This window comes from Aureococcus anophagefferens (genome assembly GCF_000186865.1).
Source record: "Aureococcus anophagefferens unplaced genomic scaffold AURANscaffold_1971, whole genome shotgun sequence".
In the NCBI taxonomy this organism is placed as follows: Eukaryota; class Pelagophyceae; order Pelagomonadales; family Pelagomonadaceae; genus Aureococcus; species Aureococcus anophagefferens.
In genome coordinates this window covers 1-1,115 of record NW_008706610.1, presented here as the reverse complement: position 1 = coordinate 1,115, position 1,115 = coordinate 1, and the positions used below count along the sequence as shown (strand labels likewise).

Below are 1,115 nucleotides of genomic sequence, written 5' to 3'. Positions count from 1 at the left end.
CGCGGCAGCGGACGAGCCGCCGCTCCGCGCGCGAGATCGCGCGCGACGCCTGCAGCCCGTCCTCCATGTGGGCGACCTGGCGCAGGCACAGGGCGTCCAGCAGCCGCTCGCGCGCGCAGCCCGCGAGGTCGAGCTGGCCGATGCGCCAGACCAGCACGGGCGAGCCGTCGCGCGCGAGCGTCGGCGCGCGGATCGCGTGGCCGTGCTTGAGCGCCAGCGCCGCGCGCGCCGACGCGCACCGCGTCGGGTCGCGGAACATGGCCCAGGTCCAGTCGCTCCGTTGCGCGTCGAGCGGCGCGCGCGCGTCGCCGAACGCGCCGATCTCTCCGAGCGCCGCGGGGATGTGCAGCCGCCGCCAGGCGTGCGTGTCGCGCCACATGGCCGCGGCGTCGCCGACCTTGCCCTCGCGCGCGCGCAAAAACCGCAGCAGCGTCGACGCGTCCCGCAGCGCCTCATCACCGTAGCGCGCAAAGTCCTCGGCCAGCGTCTCGGCGAGCAGCGCCACCTGCGGCGCCTCGTCCGCCGGCACGCCCTGAGCTTCAAACTCCTCGGCACCCGGGGCTTCTGCAAACGTCGCCATGGCTACCGCAAAGGAGCCGGAGCTGACGAGGCAAGAAAATGCGGGCCGCCGCGTCGCAGACGAGACAACCTCTCCACAGCTGACTTCAGCGAGTCGTCGGAGAGGTCACGGTGCAGCGATGATGCACTTCGCGCATTATTATTATTATTATTTGTTATTTTACGCCGGCGAATTCGGAGAAGGCGACGGTTCCTTCACGGAGGTCGCGGAGCGAGGCTGCTCCAAGCACACGAAGAAGAAGCGGTGCAACCGCAAGCGCAAGTGCGTGTGGATCGGCGGCTCGCACGAGTGCCTCGCGGACTGCGAGGTCCTCACCAAGGAATCGCGGTGCCGCAAGAAGCGGAATTGCGTCTACAAGAGCGGCGCGTGCCGGTTCAAGCACGCCTGCGCCTACAAGATCTCGCACGGCAAGTGCAAGAAGGCCTCGAAGTGCCGCGTGAAGAAATTCGCGGGCGCCGAGAAGTTCGACGCGCACGGCCAGAAGATGTGGCTCTGCGAGCAGAACTAGGCGGCGCGCCCCTCGTACCTCGCCAAA

General features: G+C 68.7%; 2 protein-coding genes across 2 annotated transcripts; one reads left to right on the top strand and one right to left on the bottom strand.

Moving 5' to 3' along the window:
• Positions 1-13: 13 nt before the first annotated feature.
• Positions 14-379, bottom strand: AURANDRAFT_69487 (hypothetical protein; the record flags this gene model as incomplete). The annotated part of the gene is made up of 1 exon (XM_009045256.1): positions 14-379. A coding segment is annotated over one exon (366 nt), but the record flags the coding sequence as incomplete, so codon positions are not given.
• Positions 380-698: 319 nt separating this feature from the next.
• AURANDRAFT_69486 (hypothetical protein) lies at positions 699-1,088 on the top strand (the record flags this gene model as incomplete). The annotated part of the gene is made up of 1 exon (XM_009045257.1): positions 699-1,088. The coding sequence occupies one exon, from the start codon at positions 699-701 to the stop codon at positions 1,086-1,088; it is 390 nt and encodes a 129-aa protein (XP_009043505.1).
• Positions 1,089-1,115: the final 27 nt, after the last annotated feature.